Below are 27,836 nucleotides of genomic sequence, written 5' to 3'. Positions count from 1 at the left end.
GGCAGCAGTAGAACATGAACTCCTGTGTTCTGCAAGGTAAAATTAAACGTTTGGCTGGTTTGGAGGGAGAGAGATACTTGGCTCATATAGTAGCTGTGTCAGAAAAGGTTGTCTAATGGCGAGGTTAAGTGTTTTAAAATATTGTAATTATAGCATATACTTAAACTGATGTTGACTTTTTTAGGTAGACCTTTTTTAAGTGGCTAAAATAGCTGTTGCTTACCCTGTCTAGAGCAATATATTGCTATATTCCACTTTGCTTCTCCAAAGCATATTAAGCAGCATAGGTAATGCATTGACTATCAATAAATACCTCATACAAACCAACTCTAAATAATTCAAACTATTGCTTTAATGACAGAAGTCCAAAAGGAAGACATTACTCAAAATTTAGTTCCTATTAAGTCTGTTAAAGCTCTTTATCCAGTGAAAAAGTTCACATTTCAGTGTTCTGCAGCCACATATATGGTGACATTTAAACCAGTTATAATAATAATATGGTTCAGAGTAAGTCACTAAATCACAGGGGAGTCTCATGCAAAACTTGATTTAACTGTTGGATCGTCTCTCTATCTGTCTGTCTCCCTCCATGTGTACAGTCACAATAAATAGTCTCTCTGTATAAACAATGCTGTCATAATAAATCTCACCACTCACTAGCCGTCACACAGAGTCAAACACAATGGCATACGTACACCTTATCCAGACAGTGGCCTCACAGTAATTCCCCTCCCATGTCTCTGTCACCTTCAAATCAGATTAGCCCACATTAGCACAGCTGTCGTCACAGCCAGGCCTCAGGCCTGCCACTGTAGCTCACTGCCTGCTGACGCCACGCACACCAGATAACCACCCAACCCCGTCAGACACAGGCAAAACCCAGACACCCGGGGCGCAAAAGAGAAATTTAACTTATTTCTGGTTTTTAAAAGAGAAATGTGCAATGAACTCAGCTGGTGAGGCAAATTGTGTTGACATCGGTAAAGCTGACGATCTGCCACATCAAAATAAATAATATTATATAATGTAAAATGTTTGAAATAAATTCTCTCTTAATCTTCAGTTATATTATAATAATCACATTTCTGAAGTTATACACTCTACAGTAATGTAACAGTGGTCTTGCTATGAAACTTCACATCGTAAAAAGGTATCTAAATTAGGAAAAATCAGATATTGTTGCCAGTTTGGGATTTATTTCAATTTGGTGCTTTTATTTATTATACCACTGGAATCAGACACTGGATATCACTTTTTACCCCTCTATTCTCCCTCTTCTCCCCCTGAATACCTTCCTTCTTGTTTCACCCTCTGAATGAACACCTGCATGTTTCCCCTCTGGGACTTTTGCTCTTAGACTGTTAGAGCAGAAAGTGTGTTTCATGTGACTGGAAAATGTTATAATGTCATAGTCATGACTAAGAGATATCTCTGCTGCCCTCTGCTGTTGAACTGCTGCAACAGAATCAATTTGTTGTTAATAATAGAAAAAACAAAATCATAAACGACAATATGTCAGCCAGTCGTTATAACTTGCTCTTTTTTGAATGGTTCTGAACTGTTGAACTGTTGTATATTATTCAAAAATGCTATTTTTAGAATTTTTAAAAAAAATAATTGTTTGATGGAACAACTTTCAGATAAATTATAGGTGACTAAATGATTTAAATGATTTAATAGATCTAAATGATTTGAGAGATGGACATATTATAGTTCATGATTTATGGACAAAAACCATGATTTTTTATGTTTAAAATATGATGAAAATGCTCTTAATTAGTTAGCAAATCTGACGTGTATAGCCTTTTTTATATAAAATTAGTTTTATTTTACAAAATAAAATTAAAGTAGCCATGTGTGGGCATATGCGAAAAATGTGCAACTGTCTTCGGCAATGAAAGTTACATTACTTTACACCTGTGCAATAAAACAAAAACAATGTAGCAGTCAGTAGCAGTGTTTTTCTAAAATAAATAAAAAATAGTAAAATAAAATAATTGACCGTGTAATATCGTGGTAGATATTGTCATAGTACAGTACAGTACAGTTGCATTTTTTATTGCAATATTCCATGTATTGTGACATCCCTAGCATGAATGTTAAATAAAAATGCAGTACTCGTATTTCAACAGTCTATGTAATGTACTAATGCAGTATATGCCAGGTTTGGAGTGAAATTACTTTCAGTTCTGCCAATATAAGATGCAGATTTTCCCCATAAAATACTTTTATTTTGAAAGATCACTGTATTTGTTTGATCAATAAATGTTTGAATCAGAGGACTTTGTGTCATTCTGTAAATATCAGTTTTATTTGGGTGTCGAGTTGATCGAACTGAAAGAGAATTTCACTGTATTTATTTCAACATTTTGATTTGATTTTAAAATCACAGCTGAAACAAACTGATGATTTCTGGCTTCTAGACCTTGTTGAGAACTTCCTGTCACTCCTGGCAGGAAGCAGTGTGCACTACAGTATGACCCTCAGTATGCCTTCAGTTTGTTCAAGTTTCACACTTTTAAATACTTCCTCTGTCTCTTTTTGTCTCTCCACAGAAGAGCCAAAGCTGGTACAACGTAAGTCACACCTTGTTTTTATTTACATTATATTAAGTTGATTTTGTAAGTCCTCTGTGGGTGTATATGTGTGCTGGTGTGAGTTAACATCATGTGAGTGACTCCTGGAAGTCTCAAGGAGTAATTTTAGTGGCGGGTTCTGCTTACGAGATGAGAGGTTGCCGTCCTTGACCCTGTTTACTGGAGCACCAAATCACCAGTGTGGGTTTCTGGTCCTCCAGGCAGGGATTAGCATGGGCTTAAAAAAGCAACAGGTGGACCTTTTTGATTCAGGGAATCATGGGAATGGGAAAACTACAGAAAGACTTTAAATATGACACTAATTATTTGACCAAACTTCACAATGCACAGAGTATAGACTTAACAAAGCCAGAGTGTTGCAGTTTTATGTTGTGCCACAAGATGGTATGCTAACATAATTTCTGGCCACTCTACAATGCTGTTCCATGTGGTCAGTTGTTGAACAACCTCTCGATAATTACAAATGTCAATTCCAAAAATTCTGAATGCTGTGTAAAACATAAATGAAAACAGAATGCAATGATTTGCAAATCCTTTTTGGCTTATATTCGGCTAAATATAGTTCAAAGAAACGGTTAATGTTCAAACTGGTACTGGTTTTGTAAGTATACACTTATTCTGAATTTGATGCCGCTAACACATTTCATAAATGGTAGGACAGGGGCAATAAAGGACTGGGAAGGTTGTGGAATGTTTAAAAAACACCTGTTTGGATATTTCACCAGTTAACAGGATAATTGGTTACAGATGACAGTATCATGATTGGGTCTGAAAGGGGCATCCTTGAAAAGTTCAGAATCCAGAGAAAGGGGAAAAGGGCAAGGCCGAAAATCAGCATTAACTGCCCTTGGATGGCACTGCATTAAAAACCACATAATTGTATAAAGGATACTACATGGGCTCCAGAACACAATTTGTTGCTGCATCTACAAATGCAAGCTAAGACTCTTCCATGCAAAGCAAAAGCTGTGTATCAACAACATCCAGAAATGTTACTGACTTCTCTGGGCTCAGTTTCATCTGAAATGGACTGACGAAAAGTGTGCAGTGGACTGACGAGTCCACATTTCAAATTGTTTTTGCAAATCACGGATGTTGTGACCTCCAGGCTAAAGAGGAGAAGAACCTTCCAGATTGCTAACTTCAGAAGACAGCATTTATGATGGTATGGGGGGGTGTTACTGCCCAAGGCATCATGGCTGTCTGTCACATCTGTGAAGGCCATATTAATGCTGAAAGTTAGACACAGATTTTACATTTGTTTGTCCCTGCTTATTACAGCGAGGCAGCACCAAGACACATTATGCATGTGTTTCAATGGAGTGGCTTTGCAGTAAAAGACTTTGAGGACTAAACTCACCTGCCTGCAGTTCTGTCTCCTATTGAAAATATGTGGTGCATTATGAAGCACAAAATGCACATTACGTTCAGAATGAGTTTATATTTAGAAAAAAAGATCAGTTTGAACATTAAATGGTTGAAGGTTGAAAAGTTTGCAGTGAATAATTGGATTCTGTTTTAATTTATGCTTTACACAACATCCCAACATTTTCGGAATTGGGGTTTGTATTTTCAACCAATTTTTACGCAGAAAAGGTGCCTGTTGTGTTAATTAAGCCCACCAAGAGAGCAAGAATGAGACTGTTGGACTTAACGCCTCTCAGTGTGAAACCCTAGTGTCTTTATTGGACTTTTTCCCATTTTATGTTGTTTTATTTCTTTTTTTTATTCCCTGTGTATACACTCTTCCCCTCTCTCCCCAGCATGAAAGACAACACATCCTGAGAGTAAGCATGACTTGTATTCTTGTGCAACCCTGGATATCTTTCTGTCTCTCTTGCTCTGTATTTTGGTTCTCACTCCGGTGGAATGATAATTTCCCTCCTGCCTGTTTCTCATTCCATTGACTTCAGTCAGCATTGTTACCACCTAACAGCAAAGCCACTTGTTGGAGGAAGTCATTGTGACATGTTTGCATAAAGATGTCTTAAATGTTTGTCTAACTAAAGCTCTATAATTTTGAAGTATTGACAGTAAGAGAGATCTGGATTTGCCTTTGACCACATCTAAGAGACCTAGAGGCCTGTCACCACTCACACTTCTAATCCTGGCATGCAACAGGTGGTAACAAGCCCACTGAGTTACTCACTGTACTAAACAAATCAACAAACTATCAGAAGGGCCTCTGGACGAGCCTTGAATGCCTTTGAACAACAGGGGAATGGAGCATGGTGCTTTAGGACATGGCATGTTTCCCTGCAGCCTGACTTTCTGTGTCCTAATAAACATGGACACTGGGACATTTAGGCTTTAGGGTCCAGGTATGACAATCAAAAGAAAGCACAAAGTAAAAGGAAAATGTTGAGTCAAAAGAGGTTTGCTCCAAAAAGTCCAGATATTGTTTATATACTTCTCTAATGCATTCAGCTATAATAAACCACTCACACTACCTCTACTTACCTGCTATCTAGAAGGGAATATCACAAGTAACAACCTAGAGTTGATGTTGCTCTGACTTTTACACTTTCAATGTCTAACAGATGCAAATGTCATGTTTACAGATAACATACAGCTGGCTATCAGCACAGTGTGCAAGATACCAGGACCATCATCCAATATACTGCAAAAAACAAAACCAATTTTATATACCTCCAACTTAGATTGGCTTCTACTTAGCCCCAGAGTCTTGCTGTCTTTAAGGATAAAGCTGTTGATTTTATATTTTTCCAACAAATCCCACAGAAAGCCCAAAATCATCAATCTGGGTATCATTTAAAAAAAATTAAGGATACCAGTACCAACGCCGGTCTCCTTAACATGATACTGATGCTAATGGAGTACTTCATTTGATAGTTTTTAAAATGTTCTTCTTTATGAAGATTGGCTGCGAGCAAAACTATACAAGCAGTCATTTGATCAAAAGTGCGCCTTAAGTTACAAAAGGTTGAGAACCCCTGGGCCAGTCCACAGTAACATGCATTAACCCACAGCTGAAAGTAGTCCACAACAAATACACTGTTTACCCCAATTTGCTCATAACTACAGTGCTCAGCTTCTTAAAAAATATAATTATTCCTAAAAATTAAACCATATATGTCCGTTTGTAAATTTATGTCTTCAGTAGGAGCCAGAGCGCTGGGGGATGAGTTAAAGTAGGAGAGCCAGAGAGGATCAAGAGTAGGGCTGGGTATACATACTCAATACCTTGTAGGTATTGATTCAAATAACTGAGTACCAAGTCATATTGTAATTTCTCCAGTCAGTTTTACCTGCATTCAGTCCTTTTTGTACCCAGATCTAGAAAAAATTATATATATATATAATTTATATGGTTTTGTGCGCACCCAATTACTGCAAGCATTGAAGTAGTCTTTTGGTATCAGTATCACTTTAAGGGTACTGGTATTGGTACTAGCATTGTAATTTTTTAAATGATACCCAGCCCTAATCAGGAGATTGGTTTTGGTCTGTTTGTGTGATTTGTTGACAGTATGAGAGATATCTCATAGTCAGTACCAGCCTTATTCTTTAAAACAGGTGGATATTTCACCTGATTCCAGTACAAGTAGTTTTAAAAATAAATATAATCATCAAACCACACTGACATAGGTTTTGAAGAAATAAAAGCTAAAGATCAAACCAAATAGCTTGTGTAGATAGATGATGTTTTTGAGCTGTGTGGAGTTGGCGGTGTGAATAGTGGTGAATTTACCTTTTAAAATGCGGTCCTCTCTGCATTAGGACTGTGTCCTGACATCTTGCACACTCATCCTTACTCGTATAATAAATTCTGAAGCTCAATCACTAAGTGAAATATGTCCACTTCAGTTAGGTGTGACTTTGTGTTCCTGCATGTGGGACGGTGTGTGTATGTGTGTGCGTGCGTGCGTGTGTGCGTGCGTGTGTACATGTGTGTATGTGTGCACCTCTACATGGCAATGATGACCTCCCATGGCACTGAACCCACAGTGATTAAAAATCCACCCGTCCTAATGTGAGTTCTGAGCCTGTTAGAGATGCTCACAGTGGCCATCTTTCTTCAAAAAGCCCTCTGACAGCACCTGGTCATTTGCTTTGCATCTACACAAGTTTGTCACAATGCTTCTGTGGCAACCATCTCCACAGGCTACAGGAAGTTAGCAACACTGACAAACAGAGCACAGATAAGGAGATTAGTGCTTTAGACAGTGAATTTGCATGGATCAATGCAGCTGGAGCATACGTGAGGCCTGCTTCTCTCGGACTGATACACATGCCCACATAGTTCATTTGACTTTCCTTCAAAGAAACACCAGCATAGTGGAATTATTGTTGTTAACAGAATCAATAAACACACTGCGAACCCTCACTCCCTTTACGACACTAAAACGTCACAATGGGGCACAGTACCAGTCTCTTCCATCCCCTACTGTTTAGCCAGCAAGTTAATAGTTAACCAAAACCATGATCACCGTGTATCCGCTGTCCCACCACATCTTAAGTCTCATACTGTCACCTGGATGCTGTATCAGTCAACAATGGCCTCTTTCTTTGCCTCATTTATTGGAGCAAATGAATCGAATGAGTGTGTTATAAAGGTCGACTCTTAGCGTGGATGCCACAATAACAAGTCATTTAGAAGGACGATTTGTTCTGATAGCAATTTTTAGCAGATGAACTACTCATTCCACAGAAATTTCATCCACATGATGTGAAGGCATTCTCGACAGGGCCTTTTTAGAGCTGTGTATGAATGATTAGCACTGTTTCCAAAGACGTCTGCCGCCGAAGATTGTCTGGATAAAGTGGCTATTGGGCAAAACAGCAGAGGAAGACATGGCTGAATTCCAGTGTACAAATGTGGGCTGCACATTTGCTTCATCCAGCAGGAGTCAATGAGCTGCAAGCTATAGTAACACTGGGACTTGCATCACTATGCCCACCTTCTTGAGTCTTGAAATATTTTTAGTTAAGAACAGTGGGAGGACATGCAAAGGGTACTAAAACAGGACCGGCAAGCTTTGCATGGTAAGAGTAACACAGGGTGTATATGAATGACCCCAATGCCAAGGCAGGACATACCTTCATACTTTCAATACCTTCAAATCATCACTGATGTGGAAAACCTGGTCAGTCTTCATTGTGATGAAGAAAAGAATGAGCCCAGGTTGGTCTTATTTGAACACAAATCTGATGTTGAAGAAGATTTTGGTGCAGCATGTTTGTCTGGATGTAGGCACCATCATACCATCATTGCATATTATACAGTTTTATATAGCACCCCAGAATCATGCTACCTGTGAAGAAACAATAAATTCGGGTAACTCTCAGTGAGTGTTTTTTGGAATTTCTCCGAGGATATCTCTTCTGTACCTCCGGACACTAAGAGTCTCCCAATGTAAAGCAAGTGTGAAGGTCTCTGAGGTCAAAGCATAACTTAGACAATCCTTCATATCCATAAATTACTACCATGTCCCAGAGCTTTTGGGACTATTATTTTGGATTTCAGAAGCTTTTCATTCATAAGATTAATGATCAAAAGAACCAGACAAAGAAATATTTACAGTATGTTGGTCGAGCCACTTGACTTCACCCTCTGTTTTAAGCTCTGGACTGAAAACCCAGTGCAGACCCTGTCAAGATTGATGGTGTTGTTTTGCAGGCGGAGGTAACTGGAGGTTATGCTCACATCTGTTCCCTGTAACTCAATCACTTGGTCGGATAGCAAGGACTCGACACACATTTCAGCAGACTGAAAACAATCATTTCTTTGTCTTTTTTCTTAATTCTTACTGTAGCCTCTGATGCCTTTGTTTGCATTAGTCCTCTTTTCCACAGAGGAAACTTTCTTCATTCTTTGCTGGTCGTAAACTAGGTAATTACAAGACACTCAGACCTGGACAGCACCACACACACACACTCAGCTCACACACTTACTAGGAGGAGTAAGTGGAGAGAAAAAAGGAAAAAGCTACTGGCATGATAATAAAGGACTTGTTGGCTGGAGGTTACTAGAGGGCAATGGCCGTAACTCTCCCTGTGTGAAAGGAAGAGAGGGAGAGCCAGAGAAGGACAGAGCGAGACAAGGATCATGTGGCTGGAGTGTGCCGTGTCCACCGCTCTACACTGAACTGAACTGAACAACCAAAACAGGGGGCGGATACACTGCAGCTTCCAAACCACTGGACTCACAAGCTCTGTCTACTCTTATTTTCCAAACCGACTATAACTCACAAGACGTCCAACCTCAGAGGAGCCCACTGAGGCCTCCGTTTTGGAAAATTTACTTCCATCCAGGCGCCAAAAAGGATCTGGCGCTGTGAAATATGGAATTGTATGATGAGGATTGCACGATGGCAGACTGGGAGGCCGTGCTGGAGCTGGATGAGGCGTTGGCAGGGTGGCTTCTGCAGGGTCCGTCTAGAGGGGAGTGGGGTTGGGAGTGGGGATGGGCTGCCTCAGACCTTCAGGACCCCGAGTGTGACTCAGAGGAGATCCCTGCTGTAAGTTTACCTACACTTGTAAGCTGAAAACCAAAAGGACTGGAGTGAACAAACGATGAGAAGTTAAAAAATGTTGGGCTTTAGAGAAAAGATTATTGAGCTCTTTTTGAGGCAAAGTCACAAGAGAGGGGAAACGCTTTATTGTGCACTGCTGTAAGCATTCTTTGGTAATTTCCCACTACTAAAGAAAACAACTGGTCTGAGTATGACTCATAGCTGCGTGAGTTCTCCCAGAGCTCATAGGGGCCTGTTGTTCGGTGTGTTCTTCAGGTTATAAGTGAGTGACTTGATGTATGAACAGTGTAGGTGCGTTTCGTTGTTTGTAGTCACGGATGAATTAAATTCCAGGCAATTAGTAAGGGCTTTCTCAGCAGTTTTTCTCATCGTCACACTTTTCTCAATGCCAAGTAGAAGCCTAAACTGATACTCCTAACAGTAACAAACAGTATTTCAGTATTTCCCAATCTTTGTTTTACAATGGGGGCACATGCTGTGATATTTAAATGTGAACAAGCTGTTCTTTTCCCACCAGCAGTGATCCAAACGAATACATTTTTCTATTGTCTCTGTATACGTCTTGTGTGTACTGTATTGGCAGCTATTGTTTCCTGAAGCTTTCCTGTTGAAGGAAAGCATCTGGTACAGACAGTGAGAGCTCTCACTCTGGCACACATTTGGAGAATTTATACACCATCGCTTTTCTCTGTAAATAATCAAGTCTGCTGAAGCCATGCAAAGGAAAGTGTCAGTATGTTGTTTCCCAGTGAGCATTTTTCCATTTAAAAGGCAACTATGGTTCACCAGTTAAAAGATTCAGAATAGGTTCAAAAATTTAAGTTCGGACAACCTGAAAACAGCCGCCGGCGTGGAGGCATTATGTGTTCGGGTTGTCTGTTCCATTCTCGCAGACGTGATATCTCAAGAACGCCTAGACAAAACTGATGACCACTTGGACTCATTGATGAACTGATTAAATTTTGGAGCTCAGAGGTCACTGTGACTTCATGTTCGCTCCATTCTTGTCAAGACAGTATCTCAGGAACATCAGGACGCAACTCCTTTAAATTTAGTACAAACATCTACATCAACTCAAAAATTAACTGATTAGAAATAGGTATTTGAAGGTGAAGGTCACTGTGACTGTAACAGAAGAATTCATATGCTAATCATGACAAAAGGTCACAAAAATATCTAACAGGATAAAATGATGAGGTGATGACATTTTATGTCAAAGGTCACTGGAATAGCTTCAATTTTGCTTAAAATACACTATGTATCTATATAAAGCTCTTTTATAAAGCTCCTTCAAAATCTTCACTACACATATTTTAATGAGTCTGGACAGCCTTGAATGTAAACTGTAACTTGACAGGTTGGTGGAGGGAACCTGCTATTTGAAGGTGTTGATTGAACACTCACATTTAGACCAAATTTCACAAGGATTTGCAACAGTGACACTCTTCATCCTCTGAAATGTGCAATTAATAGCTCAGCGTCACTAATTTTCATAATTGATAGCCAAAAAAAAAACACTTACCACACACAGGACTCAAACCCCAGTTAACTGGATGAAACACCTGTGTTTAAGCCACTCATCCACCAAATTTTCTTGTGTAATTGCATTTATTTGTGGCTCTTTATAATATGTCCCGGTGCATATATCCTTATAAGCTTTAACTGTGCTTGGCATGTGCATTAAGCTACAGCAGGAAGCATGATTTTCTTCCTGGACGCTTCTCATTGGTAGCACACAGTGTATTTAGTTTGTTTTTGTGGCATTTTATATGAAAGATTAAATGCATTGGACTTACATCTTTGTGTAGGCCACATTTCACCTACAAATGAAATATGAATTTGAAACACCTTCACACTAATAAATATTATCTCAACTTATAATGTGTTATATGTCAACCTATAACTGAACAAATTATCAAAATGATAAAACAAATTTGTGTTTTCTGATGTGTTAATGTTGTAACTACATTTTAGTCGGTTGAAAAAAGGGCAAAAAGAGAAATCCTGGCGACTGCTCACTGAGATACAGTACCCTTTTCAGTTCTGAAAAGTTTGTTTGACCAGGTCAGTCAAACCACAGTTTTGTTTACATTTGAGGTTTCATCAGTTGTCCTTCCCCTTGTCACTAAACAATAGTCTCATTGTTTGACACATGTTGCTCTGTAATGCAAATCTGAGAATGTGACTCATCAGAGATGCTCATAGTCACAGCAGCATGTGTATTGAATGATGTGCAGCGGGCTGATGTTTTTTGGAATTGCGCTTTTAAATCACTTTGTATCATTAATGATGCAGCCGTAAAGATAACTCAAGCCACACACCTCTGCTTGCCATTCACTATACATCCATTCCCAGCGCCTGTCAAAATCACCCACAGAATGAAATCCTGCTGTGATGAGAGTAAACCAGTCATCCTGATCAGACCTGTGGGTGGTTTTAACAAGGTTATATCTCACATGCTCGTGGAAACAAACAGCTCGGGCTGTGTGACGGAGACAACACTTGTTGAGTGAGCGAGTCAGAGAGCATGACGAGTGCGAGTTTTGTGAGAGTACATGTGTGTGTTTTTGTGTGTGATGGTGGTTCTGACACTGCCTGTCACCGCAGGTGCTGAGCCCAACATACAAGCAGCGCAATGAGGACTTTAGGAAACTCTTCAAGCAGCTCCCTGACACAGAGAGACTCATTGTGGGTGAGTGGACGCCATACACAAACACAGGCCCTCTGAGGCCCGGCAGGGTGCAGATAAGTTGTTACTAATTAGAAAATAATTAATCTGGACAAGGAGGAGACAAATATTGGACATTCCAAGCGTTGAACATCATGACCTGATCTAAACGGACAATCCACCCTAAAATAAAAAAACACATTGTTTTGATGAGATGTCAGCCCTCTTTTGAATATAATGAAACTAAACTACTTTCTTCCTGCATGAAGCTGTTCTTTTTCAGATGTATTTTTTGGCACCTCAAGCCAAGTGCTATTTAGTTCTATTATATGTAAGAGAAGGCAGATATCTCCAAAACTCATACCGAACGAAAATAGATTGATAAATGGTACCACAGGACAGAGGAAAAAAAGAATATTTTTGAATTTGTGGGTGAACTGTCCCTTTAAATACATTTAGGTCACTAATGTTAGAAACACAGTTTTCAGACATTTTCCTCTGCTTAGTTTAGAGGAACGTACAGCCCAGTGATGAACTTAAGTAAAAGCTACATACCATGAACACAGTGTCACAAGTTTAGCTAATTTGTTGTTGCATGATTTCTTTAACTGTCCACTGAATACTGTCATTGTCTGAAATGGCTTGAAGGATAAAACTGTAGGGTAAAACTGAGCTCAGAGTGTGACTTTGACTTTGTCATGGTTTGGCAATGATGAGTTCATAGCAAAAAAAAAAAAAAAAACAAGATATACACACATCAGCAATGTTGATAAGCACTGCAGGGAGACTGTGACAGTAAATATGATTGGATATAAGAATGTTCTTACGTATGATCTATTGATGGACGTACTTTTGATTGTAACAAACAGATCCGTAAGCTGAAAGGAAAATAATCAACAACTATTTTCATAATCAATTAATCGTTTCAGTCATTATTCAGACTAAATATTCAATTATTTGCTGGTTCAAGCTTCTAAAATATGAGGATTTGCTGCTTTTCTTTGTCATTTATGATAGTAAATGAAGAGTCTTTGGGTTTTTGCCCTGTTGGTTGGACAAAAGAAGCAATTAGAAGACATCACTTGGGGTCTGGGAAATTGTGATGAGCATTTTTCACTTTTGGACATTTTATGTGCTAAGCAGTTAATCGATTAATTGTGAAAATAATTAATCGAGAATTAAAATAATCATTAGTTGCAGCCCTATTTGTGATTTTGCATCATACTAAACATGTGACTTCCATGTTTCAGATTACTCCTGTGCTCTTCAACGGGACATCCTCCTGCAGGGACGACTCTACCTCTCTGAGAACTGGATCTGTTTCTATAGCAACATCTTCCGCTGGGAAACGCTGGTACGCTTGTTAACGCTCACGACCTCTGCACGTTCCCATATTATTTTATATTGGCAGTATTGGGTCATACTTTTAACTATAATGTATGTGTGTGTGTAATTGTGTGCATTTGGGCATATGTGCGTGTGTGTAGCTGACAGTGCGGCTAAAGGACATCTGCTCAATGACGAAAGAGAAGACTGCCCGCCTCATTCCCAATGCCATCCAGGTCTGCACAGACACTGAGAGGGTAAGAGATAGTCTGTTGAAATACTGGAATTTATATTAGGAGCAACTCACACAGGGTAGCAAACAATGTTGGCATATATATCACTAAACAGTGAATGTGTTTTAAATCTAAGCATATTCGCCTAAAGAGACTTTTCCCATCACAAAAGGCTGTCTGGCGGGAAAGCAAGTGGTGAAAATATTCTAAATATGACATACACTTAAAGTGATATAGATTTTTTTTTAAGTGGACAATCTTTAAGTGTCTACAGTACATTGCTAGGCTTCCATGCTGGTATTTTCTCTCTGCTTCTCCACACTGGGGGCGTGCCGACTGCTAGGTACTGTAGGCAATATACCGACCTCATGCAACCCCATATCAAATAATCTGAACTATCCCCTTAAATTTCCACAGTTAGTGTTATTTTATTGTAGTGCTAACCAGACACAAACATATATTTTCACAGCACTTTTTCACCTCATTTGGAGCCAGGGACAGGACTTACATGATGATGTTCAGACTGTGGCAGAACGCACTGCTCGACAAGGTGAGTAAAAGATGTGAGAGGTAGAAATGTGTTAATCTCGAAGGAAATTCTTAATGCCAGTTTGCTCAAAATTACAACATAAGAATTAAAAACAGTATGGAAATAAATGTGAAGTGTATAAGGAGTAATGGTAACACCAGCACCTAATTACAATAAAAGTCAAATAAATGTAGTAAAATTAGTCAATTAAAATAGGAAAGATAATCTTAATACTGGTAGGTCGTACAGTCTCTTTATTGATTACTTTGATTGGTCGATGCTTCTTACAGCCCCTATGCCCCAAAGAACTGTGGCACTTTGTTCATCAGTGCTATGGCAACGAGCTCGGCCTCACCAGTGACGATGAAGACTATGTTCCCCCTGATGACGACTTCAACACCATGGGGTAAGTCTCTTTATGCAGCAGTATCAGTTACTATTACCACTATAAACAGTTGTTGGCTAATTACCTGAATTACAGAATAATTAGTTCGCTGCGAGCTGTAACAGGCAGTACTCACATGCTCAGTAACATTAAGCATACACAGATTCCTTCCAGCCCTCTCAACTAATCCATTAAGATACACAATTACGTGAAGACACTATTCACGTTGCAACTCTACAGCTATCATTTAACGTTCTCCAAAAACATTTTCATGTCTTAAAACTGGTGAAAAGACTAAATGAATGTTGTTAAAATGCGGTTGAAATCTGTTCTCTTAACAACACCATAATAGAGAGGGTTCAATAATATAAAACACACTTTAAAAGTCCATTGATTTGCTGTTATCAAAGCTGAGAGTGAAACTGTTTTTTTTAAAGAAATAAATGTAATTTTCCTTCACTCAAAAAGATTTGCTGAAGCGGTTTTTCTCTGTATTGGATAACAGGGATGTTATTTGTCTCAATGAGAACAGCATTTGTATTTATTCATTTATAGACAGATTTTACAAAATTTCCCCGCCATGTCTCAGTCCTGGTTTCTTGGAATGTTAATAGCTTTTGCACCCGTTCATAGACATGGCTTACCTCGCAGGTCCTGAAAATAACTTTATTCTCAGTACCTATTATACTGAAGGAAAATAAGTACCATCATGCCTTCAGAACAGCAACCACTTGGTATCAAAGTATTAGTTCTCGTGTCATCCCTATTTGTTTTAAGCTCCTTGGTTTACTAGCTGAGTTTCAAACCACTCAGCAAATGTGAGACATTTAAGGCTGTAAAAGATGCAACACAGCAAATACTGCATTCATCTGAAGGCTTCAAAGATCACTTTCTTCCTTCATTTACATTTTCCCTTCATGTCTCATGTGGATTTACGAGGTGCAATCAATACAGGGTCATGGTCTCCAGTTCACTGACAATATCAGACGTTTTCTGAGGAGACGTGAGCTACATACTCAAACTAACATCGTTAGAAAGAAAGATGTACTTCAAAGGCTGAACTGAAGTGTTAATGAGAGATAAGAGTCAACATATCTGTTGGTAAAGTGAAGTGGAGGTGAGGGATTATTCCATCCATCCATCCATTTTCTGTAACTGCTTACTCCCAAAGGGTTGTGGGGGGCTGGAGCCTATCCCAGCTGTGAGGGATTATTGTGGTCCAAAAAATTCACAATTACAGTATTATCATATCTATAGAAAATCTGAAAAAATACTAAAAACCATGCTATCAGTGAATTCATCTTTTTCTCAAATATTTATTGTGCATTTCATCTCTTTTATGGCAAATAAGAGAGTCTGTAACCCTAACTGTACAAAAGTATACAAAAGGTGCATTGATACTTAATGGAAAATGAAAAGACAACCAGATGAACTGATTAACAAAATATTAGTATACTAAGCCAATTTGACTTGATTGTCCAAGCCTTTTTTTTTACATTTTACCACATTAAATACTGCCCACCCAGCACCTAACTAAGCCAAATCACACCACGAAAGATCTGCTGCAAACACGACATGACACTGGTTTTGCAAGGACCTCATTCATGATGTGAGACAAGACAAGTATAAGTGAGCAAATTTCTTACGTTCTGCTGCTCCGTGGTGCCTTCAGGTTCAGTGAAGAGATTCCCAATGAGGAGAATGAGATCAACAATGACAACTTGTCTAAGAGCAGCGCTGAAGCCAAGCCTGAGGGGAGCCCTCCTCTGCTGCACAAGAAGGTCATCCCAAACAGCACCCTCCCCAGCCCAGGCAACCATGACACACCCATCCCAGTAAGCAACATTTGTTGTATTCTGTGTTTAACAAGCAAACATATAGGTTTTTGTTTCCTACAGGTCAATATTCAAATTATGCAGATGATGTAGTTATTTTTACATGTGCAAACATCAAAGACAGCCTTTAGTAAGCCAGCTCCATGACTGATTTATTAAATCATGTCTCTTATTGAAAAAAAACTGTGTATGCGGTGACTCATTCTAATGTGCTCCTCAGAAGGGAAGAGCTTGACATTGTAAATGATTTCATGTATCTTGGGGTCACACAGGACTCTGCATTAACCTTTAAAAGTCATGTGAAAAAGTGTCAAACACCATAAAATTTAATTTATAAAGTCCTGGATAACAGAGTTAGATCGTTAAACTGTTGTTCACTATCACTGTGCTCAGGATGTTTTGTGCGGGCCTGAAATACGGCTTGCTGATGTGCCAGAGCCAGGGTCCCCCAACACTAAATAAGCCCCATGAACAGACACACGAATGACACCACCTCCGCTTCCACTCATCCTCCCTGACGTTGGGTTACGAACATACCTCAGCAGCTCTCTCGATCTAGATCAGCCCAGCAGTTCGCTTCATCTCATTTCAGTTCAACCCGACGCAGAAGAAAAAAAATGCATCCTGTCGCTGATGGCTTAAATATGTCAAATAAAGCCACTAGACAGACGGTCTGTGCGTCAGATCATGTCCAGGTCGCAGTGGTGTTTGACACTGAGACAGCGGGGCAGTCACACCACCAGCGTTTCAGAGCAGAGAAAGCATTTTTTCTATTTAAATTTGGCTGTGTGGTTAATAACATATGTTTCTGTGGGACGACAAACTCAGAATATTGTTTTACTAACTGGTCGCTTAGAAATGTAACAACACTTAAACCAATAGTCTCAGTTCATCATTGTAAAATTATGAAAAAACATAATTTGTTGAGCTTTATGAATATTAAAAATTTAAAATATTCTGTTGGAAGAGTGCCCTACATATACCACTTTCAAACAGTGGCTTAAAGCAAACCAAAACTGTTATCGCTTGTGCATGTTGTGCAGTGAATTTTATCTTTTCTACCTGTGTGTTGTATATTTGTATTCTCATTGGTAATGCCTGTTTTTGTTACCTAAGTGGGGAATATGGATGTAAACTAGCATTTTTGCCAAAATTTTCATTTTGTGTTTTTATGGTGCTGTTCATCAGCGTTCCCCTGTCAAATGAACAAATAAAGGAACTTTGTCTTTTCCACAGTTTGAACTCCCAGCAGAAGAGTTTGCAGACTTCTTACCGGACGGCGAGCTGCTCGCTGTACCACTGGTGGTGGAAGAGAAGAACAATGATACCAGCGGGCCTGGTGGTCCCGTCCCCTCACCCTCTCTGGACTTCAACGACAACGAAGACATCCCCACTGAACTCAGTGACTCATCAGAAACACACGATGAGGGTACAGAACAGAACTAACACCTCACTTTTATCATAAATACGTAATCTAGTGGAAGGAAATAATAATTATTAGTAATGGTTTAACTGACATAGTGTTTTTGTTACATCTTGATCTCACCATTAATAACAGGGTGATGCAGGTGATACTAGTAACAACATTTGAAAACAAATTGTAAAGACACCTCTGAATTTATTTGTCTGTGTGTTTCTTGGACACACAGGTGAAGTCCAGGCCCTCCATGAGGATCTGAATGGCAGACAGTACATCAACGAGGTCTACAAGTTCAGTGTGGACAAGCTGTACGACATCCTGTTCACAGAGTCGCAGTTCATGAGTGACTTCATGGAGCAGAGACGGATCTCAGGTCAGTTTTTCTGATGTCTCTACAGCCGAGCTCTCTGGAGTAAAGACGATATGCTCCCCTGCAGGCTTCATTCATTCATTCACATCTCTCTCATCATTTCTCTGCTCAGATGTGGTGTACCACCCGTGGAAGAAGGAGGACGCCGGGAACCAAACCAGAGAAATCATGTACACCATCTCCCTGTCCAACCCCCTGGCCCCCAAAACATCCACAGCCAGTGAAACACAGGTACAGTCAACTCTGGTTTATCACAAACTTTTCTTACTGTCTATGCCTTCGGAGTTTGAGGCAACTTTCAAAATAAAACAGCCAATTAAACCACGTTTTCCTTCTTTTTGATCAGACTCTGTACAAAGCCAGTCAGGAGAGTGAGTGCTACGTCGTCGACGCTGAGGTCATCACACATGACGTGCCCTACCACGACTACTTCTACACTCTCAACCACTACATGCTCACCAGGGTGGCCAAGAACAAGTGTCGGTTACGGTGAGTAAGAACACAGCTGCAGCTCACACATGGCAAATGAGATGCTGTTTTATATTAATTCTTATTATTTTTACCATCTTTTAATCATGTCTTATTTTATTTTGTTTGTTTTAGTTTTCAATCACTTAACTTTTGTTTTTGTCCACAGTTTAATATTTTACATATTTGTATTTTCAGTTTTATATCCTACAGTAAAACACTGTCTATCTTATTGTAAAATACTGTCTATTTGTATCTGTCAGGGTATCGACAGAGCTGCGTTACAGGAAGCAGCCGTGGGGGCTGGTCAAAGGCTTCATAGAAAGAAACTTCTGGAGCGGGATAGAAGACAACTTCCGCCATTTAGGTACACTTGAGAGTAGTTTGACTGGTAGTTATGACAGTTATAAACATGCATATAACCAGTGATGGGGGTAACGCCTTACAGTAATATGGTACTTTGAGTAATATAACACATTATTAATATAATTACATTTACTGCATTTACATTTACGGCACAAATCACCAACATAAGCCAACATGTGCAGAATAGGGACACTACAAACACAAAGTAACATTTGCATTTTGGAAAACAGCAAACTTAACTAACTTCTCAGTCTAAATTAGGCCTGATGGGAAATGTGGGCCATCTGCAATATTTTATCCTACATTTAAAGCCAACATTACCCTCTTCCATTCTATAATGCTTAGTCATGCTTCTGCGGTTACTTTGGTTAAAAACAGACAGTAATATTGTAAAGTGTCTTGTTAATTTCAAATGACAGTAACTAGTAATATGTATTGTATTACATTTTGACAGTAACTTGCCCAACACTGCATATATCTTGGAACATATATATCAGTGTGGATTCCAGTTGGTATTTTTGAGAAGAATCAGTAACACTGTACCTTGTAGAAGCTGTACTTTGGAATCACAGAGGTACAGTATTTTTGGAAGCTACAGAGAGAGATGAGAGGTTAACACATATTGCATAACGATAGCCTGTAAATGTTTTCAACGTGTCTTGCAGTCTGTAATTGAATCTGGGTGAAATTAGATATGAATATGTGACAGTCGTCTTCGTCTTCCTCTCTCAGAGCTGGCACTGTCCAAGCTGGAGGAGATCCTGAACGAGTCCCACCAGCTGTCTCCGAAGGCCAAGGTGGTGAAAAACTCCACAGTGAGGCGAAAGAAGAGGCCGCTCCCCCACATGCGCAGCCAGCATCTGGACGAGGCACTCAGCCCAGTTACCACGCCGACAGATGAGGAAGTGATTCAGAGAATCAAACAAGTGGCAGGCTCCACACAAACGAGACACCAGAGTCCAGAGCACCATCACCTGCCTGGAGGCCTCGCTTTCTACAGTGTCTCCAAACTGCTGCTCATCATCAGCTTTGTGTATGCAACTGATCACAACACACACGCACACACGTGCACACACACACACACACAAGAGCACAATAACTTAAATAGGGATGCTTGTATGTCTGGCTATGAGGATTCAAATATAAATTTGACACATTTGGACATGACATGTAATTATACACACATGCTCATCTCACTTAAAGGGATAGTTTGGATTTAATGTGGCGTTAACAGTTGATAGCACCAGCACAGAAGTTGCTGTGAACAGGGTCAGCAGCAAAATGTATTTTAGTCACTCAAAAAAGATCCATCTAAAAAAAAAAAATCAATATCAGTTTAACTTTACCTCATATTAACACATTTTAAAAAAACAGCAAGATGGATGGATGGATGAAATCAGTAATTTTACTTTGCAGAACTCTGGAGTTGCTGGTGCTGGTCCTCCTCACTGCCTCATCAAACTGGGGATGAGATAACCAACATCTACTATATTGTACCTCAAACAGTTCCACGAAATAATCCAAAGTTTCCCTTTAAAACCGAGAGTTTTGTCTGAGTCACTTGTTTCATGATTTCATCAATTTTTCCAGTAGTCTCTGTGGATTTTTTGTCCAGTTTAGAATTCAAAAAAATGTTTTGCTTTCTTGTAAATATCTCATTGTTGGTGTCTTGAGTGTAATCTTTCTCTCCTCTCCTTTCATTGCCATCCGTAGGATCTGTCTAAGGTACATAATCTGATTAGCCAGCATAGCCAGATGCATATATAACAAAAGTATTCCCAGCATAGTGTCATTGCCTTGTACAGATTAGGGGAATTATGAATGGATGAAATGCAAAGGGAAACACTCATTTATTGACTCTCTTTCAGCCTGGTGCTGTTAGTGTTCCTCAACATGATGCTCTTCTACAAGTTGTGGATGCTGGAATACTCTGCACAGTCCTTAACAACCTGGCAGGGTCTGCGGCTTCATGAAAGGTACGCACTCACCAACAGGTGTACACACTATTACATTTTTATCACTTCTTTATGCAAAACCATTTAAAGAAAATCCACATGCATAATTTATATTTTGGGCATTTTAAATTACACAAAACCTTGTCACTACAGAGATCAGACTGAAAGGAATTCTGCTGTAGTTATTTGCCCAAAAGGTGATCAAACCTGAATGTGCTCATTCAGTGACCGACATACACTTTCACACAGACAATGTTAAAAAAAAATACAGAATTAAACAACTACTAAACTATTGTATATCCATATGACCGTTGACTGACTGTGTGTGTCAGAAAAACATTTAGCTCCTAAAATTACCCCTGAACAGCTCTAGGCTTACGGAAACAATTTGCCAGACTGTTTCTTGGCAGACCCTCAAAGTGGAAGTCATGCTTCAGCGGCTGCTCCCTGATGTTGCTAATGTGTGTGTGTGTGTCTGTGTGTTTCCCAGTAAACTGCCTCAGACGCAGATGGAGTGGGCCCAGCTCCTGGAGGCGCAGCAGCGTTACCATGACGCTGAGCTGCAGAAGTGGAGGGAGATTATCAAGTCGTCAGTAGTGCTGCTAGACCAGGTCGGCCTGCAAACACTCACAGGGAGTTTGCCTGCTTTTGTGTTTAGGTGATGGGTGGAGACTTAATGTGTAACTTGATGTAACAAGTCCATTCAAACACCACTGATGCTGGCTGGTTAAGCAAACCTGTGGTCTATAGTGAGTTGTGATGCCCTGCTTTCAGAGATCCATAAAGGAAAATCTGTCATTTTAACAGCGTCAGCAGTGGAATTAAAAGGCCTGCTAAAGCAAAGAAATGGGAAAAGCGAGTGCTGTAATGCTGTATAACCTGAGTGTCAGACTGTCACTGAAATAAAGAAGAAATGTCTTCATATGGAAATGGTGCGGTCGATGAGTGCAGTAAGAGGAGAGGGTCAAGGGGAAGTTTTCATCACGGAGACAGAGGATGGAATAAGTGAGGATGTTTACCTGGACAAAGACTTCATAAACCTGTATGTGCAGATATACGAGCCATACACCTGAAAGCAGGTCATAATATATCTTTGAATAAATGATGATAGGCATTATATGTACATTTAGAATTAAATTATAATTTGAAATGTAGTCAAATGGGATAATGTTGATATAATGATGAAGTGTAAACTCAAAATGTCTTCAAACCAATGAAACATGCAGTCATTAGTGAAAAACTTCAGTCTGGATACCAGCTGACTGACTGCACATGACCCTATGACAGATCTGGACCGCTCGAAAATTTGTGTGCGTATCTGAAAGAAAATTCAAAATAAGACAAAACTGGTGAATGCCACAAGTTCTCTTAAATCATTTGTACGCACCACTTAAGAACAAATCTGTTCGTACAAGTGGTTCTTGCATGAGGCCCAATGAGTCTTTTTTATTCTTTCTCTCCCCGGCTGGTAAAAGGAGTCACTGATCAAACACTTTTGGTAAAATAACATTACAAGGGACAAGGATTCGTGTTGATGACATTTACATACATATATATTGTTGATGTAGTTCACTGAGCGGTTTCATACAAAACTAAACTACAGCAAACCTACCACAAACCACAACGTTCTTGACATGTAAAATTATGTTTTAAATTGATAAACACCATGGTAGAAGCACAGAGAGCAAGGAAAGTGGAGCTGGTGGGGCTTGCAGCTGTGCGGAGGATGGATCAGGACTGTGGCGCAGACATGCCGTGCTTGGTGGAATCAGCCAGTTCTTGGACTGAATGAGCACCATCTTTGTGTCTGGTATCCTGTTCTTAACATGTCCATGACACAGAGTAGCCAGGCTAGCCATTTCTCCTCGTTTCCATTCTATAGGCTACACTAACCATCTCCTTATGCAGTCTTCTCAACTTTTATTCTTTTAATAACACCAACTAACAATGACTCAAGTAAGTAACTAATAATTGATTCTTAGACCGCAAAACCTATCTACTGTAGGCAATATATTGACCACTAAGTACCACATACAGCCCTACGTTAGATAATCCAAACTACCCCTTTAATGTAGGTCAGTGTAAATTTATTGTCTTTAATCAGAAAGCTAAAACTATTTTTTTTCTCCTCTTGTTTGTCATCTATAGATGAAAGACTCTTTATTGAACCTCCAGCGAGGCATCGGTTTAAGGGACTACAGCTCTGAGGCTGAAGAGAAGAGAAGTCGCTATCACTGACACACCACCACAAGGCCATGAGGGCATGCTGTGCAATATAGGACCTGTTTTGTTTGTGAACCAGTATGCAGGCAGCAGCAAGACAGAGACAGACAGAGAGGACAGAGGGGGAGGCGGGACCAACAGTGAGCTGGTCCATAAGACACAAAGAGAGGAACAGTCATCTCCAGCACACAGAGGTTAAAAACCCCCCAGGAAGAGGAGGAAATCATGGACAGAAAGTGCCCCTACTACCACACACAGGAACTGAGGTGTCCCCAACATCACTGAGGCATTGTGGGAAGGTGCGACACTTGCTCCTTCTCTACACCTGTGGGATAACCTTCTGCTCTCTTATTTCCAAGTGCATCCTACTGTAAACCGTGTCGACCAGACAGCGCCAGAGAGACAGAAGGAAAACTACTGCATGCATTTAGACAACCTAGCTCCCCTCAGTCAGTGTTAATGTGGTCCAGTTCCAGTCTATGTGTGTCAAAAAAAAGAAGAACAGAAGACAAGGAGAGATCAGTCAAAGAAAGGGGGGTTCTTTCGAGTCTTAATGGCTTTCTACACTCTCTAGACTGTTCCAAACCAATCGTCCTCTAGAGGTCCTCGCTGCAGCATCCCTTTATTACACCTCCATGTGATCGGAGTTCAGTATTGTCTTACGGCTATGAAGGAAAAGAAGTGTTCACTGATCAGTCCCTGTTGCCTTGTTTGAGCCTGGTTTGTGTGGTCTCTGTCAGGGCTGGTTCCCTGACAGACCGCTGTGTTGAAATATTTATTAAATCAAATCTGATGAGACCTAAGCCAGTACTTTTAACCTTACCCACAATTCACCTCATCAGTTGCCCCAGCTACAGTGTTAACTACCTTACATTGCATTATTGCTCCCCCTTCTGATGAAGTAGAATGTATTGGCCCAGACAAAAAAGCCAGACTTTGATCACAACTTATTATTAATCTTTGAGAAAAGGGAGGCTGCAGCCAGACTAATAGGGAGACCTGTGTTCTTACATGTTTTATTACTAAACTGTGACTATATCTCTTTAAAAATGTTTCAAATTAGAAAGAATTCTATGAATATATTTGAAATATATAAGAATATTTCATTATTTAATATATATATTTCAAAATATATAAACATTACTTATATTTATTGTTAATTTATGTACATAAAGAAATTATCAGAGCTCTAGACCAGTTAAAGAATTTCTAACAAAAAGTGTTTTCTTCTAAAAAATGCATGCCAGATATGTCTGTGACATGTCCAGTGTGCAAGTATGATTCTGCATTCGCGCGATTATATTCGCGTGTGTGTGTGTGAGAGTGTGTGTGTGAGAGAGAGAGAGAGAGAGAGAGAGAGAGAGTGCGAGTGTGCATGTGCGTGCGTGCGTGTGTATGTGTGTGTGAGTGTGTGTGTGAGAGAGAGAGAGAGTGCATGTGTATGTATGCACACAAGTGTGTGCTGTAGTGTGACATTTTTACCATTCCACGTTTCTTAATTTTTCTTTTCTGGCTCCTGCAGCCAGACTGCCTTTTTTTAAATGCTAATGCATCTGGATGCCGCCTTGCATTAGCCCCCCACCCGGGTACAGTTTACAATCGAAGAGTTTTGTTCCAAAATGACATATCCAAAATTTGAAAACAAAGTCATACCTACTTTGACAAAATGATTGAATGCTTAATCTATCAATTAATGTCACATGCTAAGTAACTAAAATCCATTGACAGACTTGATCGTCTAAATTTCTAAGATTGAATGATGAACTTGAAGATGTTTCTCTTAAAAATGGATATATATCATTTTGGAGATGAACCCTTCATCTGCCCTCTGTGAAAAACCCCTTGCCCATGTCACCACATTAGTGGCTTGACGAGTCTTTGCTGTAAGGAGTAGTTTTGGGGCATTTTGGGAAATGTGATTATTTTCTTTCTTGTTGAAAGTTAGATGAGACTAGTCTGTGTGTTAGCTGTTTCCCCTTTTCTTTTCATTCATGATGCTAGGCCAACTGTCTCTTGGCTCTAGCTTCATATTTAGCGTGCAGGTATGTGGGCAGTATCAATCTTCTCATTCATCTCTTGGCAAGAAATAAAATAAATATATTTTCCAATATGCCAAACTATTCCTTTAAAAACACCTTCCTCGACCCATATTATTCTTCCTCTTCCCCCATTTCAAGTGTCTGTCTTGGATGCAATGAAAGCATGAGAATTAACTTTACGCATCTAAATTGAACCAAAAGAAAGATGTAGAAATGTACCTTCACGAGTTATCATGTTGTTTTAAATAAAGTATTTATCATGTATGTCATGTATTATTATATATATATACTGGATTGGGTGCAGTAAAGAGCATCTCTTAAGAGTTTGTCAACAGAGACCCCAGACATCTGACTGACTTCAGTGATGAAAGTACTTCCAAAACCAAGAAAAACTTCCTTGTGTTCCTTGTGAAAAAAAAGAGAAAGTGAAGCACTTTAAGGCCCTGTCAGGTAAAGAAGGAAAGAAAGAAATAGCAGCAGTTTAGTTTGGAGGTGAATGCAGGGCTGAGGAAATCGTTTCTGTGCTGTATTTTAGTTAATTTGACAATCACTCTGGTGACTTACATCCTCCAAACTCATTGAAAATAGCTGGATTCTAATCCTGCTGGTTTGTTACTGCTCAAGAATAGTGTTACTTCTTCTTCTATTTAACATGATTACATGTGAATCTCTGTGAACGTCTCATCCCAAAGCCCAATCTAGGACTGACACGTTCTCGTCTACTTCAGGGTAAGGCCAGAATGATTTGTATGAGGGAAAAGGTGTCTTTACTGTGTGCCTGCATGGCGTGTTACTGACTGACTTCAGGATTGGACCACTGCTGTGTGTGTGTGTGTGTGTGTATTATTACATTTGAGGAGGGCACTGAGTAACGATAACACAGGGAAAAACCTTATGACCTGAATGTGAGTGGTTGGAAATGTTTTCTGTTTTATAGAAATCACTTTCACAATCCTGGTGACACTGAAAGACTATAATGAAGTTCTGCTTCATGTATATGATGGTACAGAAATGTCATATATATGAAAATGTGATTGAAATGCTTTAAAGAGTTTGTTTTTCAAAGTGTATGATGAAATGGATTTTTCTTTTTCCTTTTCAGATGCTTGAATTCTATTTTTTGTTATCATTTTAATTAACAGACCTTCTCATACTGTTTTGAACGTGACGTGGTAAATGCTTGATTAAGTTGGTTTTGCTCTGTTGACACCTAATTTTAAGTCTTGGGATAGTGAAATTTTAATGCCCTGACAAGGCTGAGTGAAATCCTGCATAGTGACAAGAAAAAATGGTTGCACTTTATTTTACAAACGACAAATGTGTTCTTCATTAGACAGTATGATAAAGTAATATGTTCTTCATTAGACACTTATAAGACTTTCTTAGAGGGTAATTAGGGACACATTACAACAGAGCTGTACTGTAAACTGAAGTGAAATCACATGTCTGTTACTTTCCTGTGTAAAAACAATATATGAACCAGATCTCACAAGTAAAGGCTAAAATTATAGAGGTGGAGGAATATTTTATGTACGTATGACTGCACAGACTAATTGTTATACTGTAGGCAGCTAAGGTGATTTATGTCCCTAACTACCCTCGAATAAAGTCAGAACAAGGGTCCAACAGAAGTAAACAATACACTTTAATTTACAGGACAGTTCTGTTTTAATATGTCCCAGATTACATCTAATAAAGTTAATAAACGTCTAATGAAAGGTTTAATAAAGAACATATTGTTTCTAGTTTTTGTCTAATTTGATACAAAGTATGGCTTGTTATGTCTTATTAGTGTATAGTGTCTTATTAGGGTGTAACTACTGTCTGATAAAGAACTTATTTATACTGTAAAATAAAGTGCGACCGAAAACATTTGCCACTGAACTGCTGTAAAACACACATCCTCCTCAGTCCAAATTTACTCATATTCACTCTGGCCTCCAAGGACCTGTCCCAGCAGACTTGAATTTAATTTCCTCAATTTCCAAAATTAAGCAAATTAAGCTTTTTTTTTTTTTTTTTTGCCGTCATAATTCCTGTCAGAACTCCATGTTCTTATTGGTACCAACACGTTTGACTTAAACAAATCTAAGCTATGACCTCTCACAGAGAACACCTGTTTGTTGATTTTTTTTTTTCTTTCTTTTCTGATGTGCACTCACACATTTTTATCTGCGTCACACAAAATGATTGTATGATTGCTATCGCTGCACAGCTGTGGAACCAAGGTGACCCGAGAGTTCTGGATGCCACCCTTTTTTGTCACTGACAACTAATGAATTGTGCGCTTCACTGACTGTATTAATTGGCATTTGCCTTGCTGTCACAGCCAGCGAGACATGAGTGCCACCCACACAACACTGTACTAAGTAACAGCCTTGGTTAACACACGGTAGGAATCACACACAAAACAACCAGTGATCAGACTCATAGCAAATGCTCCTCTCTGAGTGTGTCTTGATAAAATATGTACTGGTGTAGTTCTGTTCAAAACAATTCTACTGTATGTTTTTCTTTTTTTTAGAAAATGTTTTGATCTCTAGAGAGACTTTTAGTGAAATTTCTACATGAGATAAATATACTGTAAGTATATGTTGTGTATATCTGCAGTGTGCACACACACACTGACAAAAGAATCCAACCTGCGCTGCGCGTAGGCTCTGACTTGCCGATGACTTTGCCTCGTAGACTGAAGATGAAAGTGGCTTTCTGGTTCATGTGAAGTAGAGATTGGAAGTATGAATAAAAAAAAATATACAAATACTGTTGGTATTTTTGGAGGTGATACTTCGTTTTTACTTATTTTGACAAATCACTCATCACTCATTTCAAGTTTTTTTGACTGAATCTCATATAGGTGCTTTTCCTTAAAGACCCAGTATGTTGACCTCAGGAGACTTTACAGTGTAGTAGTACAGAGGAAGA

The 27,836-nt window shown here is 39.3% G+C and overlaps 1 protein-coding gene across 1 annotated transcript in view; it reads left to right on the top strand.

Annotated features, from left to right (window-relative positions):
* Window positions 1-25,970, top strand: part of gramd1bb (GRAM domain containing 1Bb) — a 105,389-nt gene extending 79,419 nt beyond the window's left edge. The window contains exons 7-23 of the mRNA XM_084717194.1: window positions 2,556-2,576; window positions 4,361-4,384; window positions 11,702-11,786; window positions 13,013-13,116; window positions 13,250-13,345; window positions 13,791-13,871; window positions 14,141-14,256; window positions 15,908-16,070; window positions 17,307-17,499; window positions 17,720-17,863; window positions 17,973-18,091; window positions 18,207-18,349; window positions 18,592-18,695; window positions 19,427-19,727; window positions 20,563-20,670; window positions 21,140-21,260; window positions 22,798-25,970. Of these exons, the coding sequence (XP_084573320.1) occupies window positions 2,556-2,576; window positions 4,361-4,384; window positions 11,702-11,786; window positions 13,013-13,116; window positions 13,250-13,345; window positions 13,791-13,871; window positions 14,141-14,256; window positions 15,908-16,070; window positions 17,307-17,499; window positions 17,720-17,863; window positions 17,973-18,091; window positions 18,207-18,349; window positions 18,592-18,695; window positions 19,427-19,727; window positions 20,563-20,670; window positions 21,140-21,260; window positions 22,798-22,887 (2,013 nt within the window). The 3' untranslated portion in view covers window positions 22,888-25,970. The remainder of the gene's footprint in view (window positions 1-2,555; window positions 2,577-4,360; window positions 4,385-11,701; window positions 11,787-13,012; window positions 13,117-13,249; window positions 13,346-13,790; window positions 13,872-14,140; window positions 14,257-15,907; window positions 16,071-17,306; window positions 17,500-17,719; window positions 17,864-17,972; window positions 18,092-18,206; window positions 18,350-18,591; window positions 18,696-19,426; window positions 19,728-20,562; window positions 20,671-21,139; window positions 21,261-22,797) is intronic.
* Window positions 25,971-27,836: the final 1,866 nt, after the last annotated feature.

The sequence above is a fragment of the Lutjanus erythropterus genome, chromosome 4 (genome assembly GCF_056507025.1).
Source record: "Lutjanus erythropterus isolate fLutEry1 chromosome 4, fLutEry1.hap2, whole genome shotgun sequence".
NCBI classification, from domain to species: Eukaryota; Metazoa; Chordata; class Actinopteri; order Lutjaniformes; family Lutjanidae; genus Lutjanus; species Lutjanus erythropterus.
Note: the sequence above shows the minus strand (reverse complement) of the source record. Positions and strands in the feature narration are given on the sequence as shown.